Source organism: Gekko japonicus, unplaced genomic scaffold (genome assembly GCF_001447785.1).
Source record: "Gekko japonicus isolate JY-2015 unplaced genomic scaffold, Gekko_japonicus_V1.1 scaffold1794, whole genome shotgun sequence".
Taxonomy (NCBI): Eukaryota; Metazoa; Chordata; class Lepidosauria; order Squamata; family Gekkonidae; genus Gekko; species Gekko japonicus.
This window is the reverse complement of record NW_015164244.1, coordinates 336,298-338,602: the sequence shown is the minus strand read 5'-3', so window position 1 is coordinate 338,602 and position 2,305 is coordinate 336,298. Positions and strand designations below refer to the sequence as shown.

The 2,305-nt window shown below is 66.3% G+C and overlaps 1 protein-coding gene across 1 annotated transcript in view; it reads right to left on the bottom strand.

Moving 5' to 3' along the window:
* AGAP3 (ArfGAP with GTPase domain, ankyrin repeat and PH domain 3) overlaps positions 1-2,305 on the bottom strand; it is a 104,896-nt gene that overhangs the window by 35,609 nt on the left and 66,982 nt on the right. Inside the window, exon 10 of the mRNA XM_015408626.1 lies at positions 52-156. Coding sequence (XP_015264112.1) covers positions 52-156 — 105 coding nt within the window. The remainder of the gene's footprint in view (positions 1-51; positions 157-2,305) is intronic.

The following is a 2,305-nucleotide window of genomic DNA, read 5'->3' as shown; positions in this document are numbered from 1 at the left end:
GCCCCGATCCCATCCTCCCCCCCCCCTCCTCCTCCTCCGCAGGGCACTCACGTGCAGGCTGGGGTGATAGGTCAGGACTCCGTTGTCGCACAGAGTGACGTACTTCTTCTTCCACTCCTTGTTCAGAGACTTGCCACTGCGTTTCAGGAGAACCCCCTGCAGGAGAGAGGGGGAGGGCTGTCAGAGGGATCCCGCCCCTGGCCCAGCGGCCTCTGGGGGGCGAGGAGCTTCCCGCCCCCCCCCCACTCCACACCTTGGGAGCCCAGAAACAGGCCAGAGGAACGCCACAGGCCCCTTGCCTTCTCCCGCCCAGGCAGAGACCGAGGGGGAGAGCCCTCTGCTGCCGCCACCGCCCCCCCCCCCCCCCCCCCGTTTCTGTGTCTGTGTCCCCACCACCCCCACCCCCACGGCCCCTGTGCCAACTTCCACACAAGAAGACCCTGCCTCAAGCATGCCATGCAGCCCCCAAAGAAGAGACTCACGTCTGCTTGGATCTCCTGGGCCAGATCGCGGCAGCTGCCTGAGGAAGGGGAGGGGAGGGGAGGGGAGGGAGCACCCAGAATTCGCCTCCCGGCCTCGCACTGGCCCCCATCCCAGAGACAGCAGCGGGCTCGACGACGGCACTGCCTAAAGGCCCACCCCCGGCCCCCTCCAGCCAGACGCACTCTGAAGGCCCTCTGCTAAGGCCCGATTCTCCAGCGGGTGGGGGCCAGTGCAGACCAGGATCACGGCAGGTGGGAAGGGGGGCCCCCGGCACCGTCTCCCCAACGGCAAAGAGACTCAGGAAGCCCCTCGGTGGCTTCTGGCAGGTGCTGGAAGGACGACCCACAAGTGTCCCCGCAGGGAACACGCGTGGTTCCCCGGGGCTGAGTCAGTGTCCGTGTGTGTGTGGTGGGGGTGGGGGGCTGAAGCCCCTCTTCCCCTTACCCCTGAGAATTACATTTCAACATAGCTCCTCCCCCCCAAAAAATGACAGCCCATGAGGCACTCCAGAACACACACACCCCCCGGGAAGTGGGCTGCCTGCTGGAGGATTCTTCCCTGCTTGCAACAGAAAGACAGCCCCCCCCCACCCCCTTTTGCCCCGGGGTACAGCTGGGCCCCCTTTCCCAGTCAAAACGGGCTGGCAGGCTGCAAGGGGAACAAGCCCCAGGAGGGGCAGATCTCTGCGGGGGGCAAGCACAGAGCTCCCCCCTCCTCAGAGGAGGAGGGAAGTGGGCAGCTTTGCATGGGCTGGTGTGGAGTGCCAACCCCCCCCCCCCCGGGATGCGGTAAGACTTCTCCGGCATGCTCCCAGGAGGGGGGGGGGACCCTTCTGGTGCACAGGGGGCCAGGTCAGAGACCCTGCAGACTCCCCCCACACACACACAACAGCTCACGACGTGGTTGCTGCAGAGCTCTCCAGGGGCTGTTTCTGGGGCACCGATGCCCAGGGGCCAAACTCTCACACCCCACTTACTTCAGGGGCACATGTGCCACCCACACCTGCCCCCCCCCCAAAAAAGGAAAGTGGTTCACATTTCAGGGATCTGTTTCTAAGCAAACCAGCTCTGTAAGGCTTCTTTGGAGCAGGCAAGGAGCGACTGAAAGAGCCCGCGGCCCTTCCCCGACCCGCAGCCTGGGCTTAGGCCGCTGCTTCCTTCGGTGTGGGACTGGCCGAGCCCTCAGGGGTCTCCCTCCATCCCACCCACCCCCAGTCTGACTGGCCACAGCTTGGGGGGGGGGGTGGAGGCAGAAAGAGCCCGAGTGACAGAGAGTGGAGAGGGACTGCGGAGTGGAGAGGGGCTGGCCATGTGGCTCCGGTCCTGCTTGGTCCCCCTTGCTCGGATTTGCACCGTGGAGCCCCCGGAGTGGCCCAGAGGGGGTGGGTGGAAGCCTCCGGTATGCCCATCTGGCAGGACCAGGCCGGATCCGATCTGCGGGCAGCCTCCTCCTCATGAAAGGGGCAGTCGTGTGTGTGTGTGTGTGTGTGTGTCTTCCCACCCCTCCGCTGTGCCTCCTCCCGCCAGAGAGGGGACACAGCAGCAGCAGCAGCAGCCTCGGGAGACGGTCAGGCCAGGCCCCGGATGGAGTGGGGTTGGGCGGATCCTGTGTTTTGCCACCTCTGGAGGCCAGGCCCCCGGCCCCATGCCCGCCTGCGCGACCCCTGGGCCTGGCAGCTGCCCGCGGTGTCCTGCACGAGGGCGGCATCCCAAGGAGGGGCTCTTCTCACCTGCATCCCCCTCCCGGTGGGCTGTCCTCAAGTGCCACGCCCTCTCCTGGCAGGCCCCCCCTCCACCCCCGCTTTCAACAGCACCTTGATGGG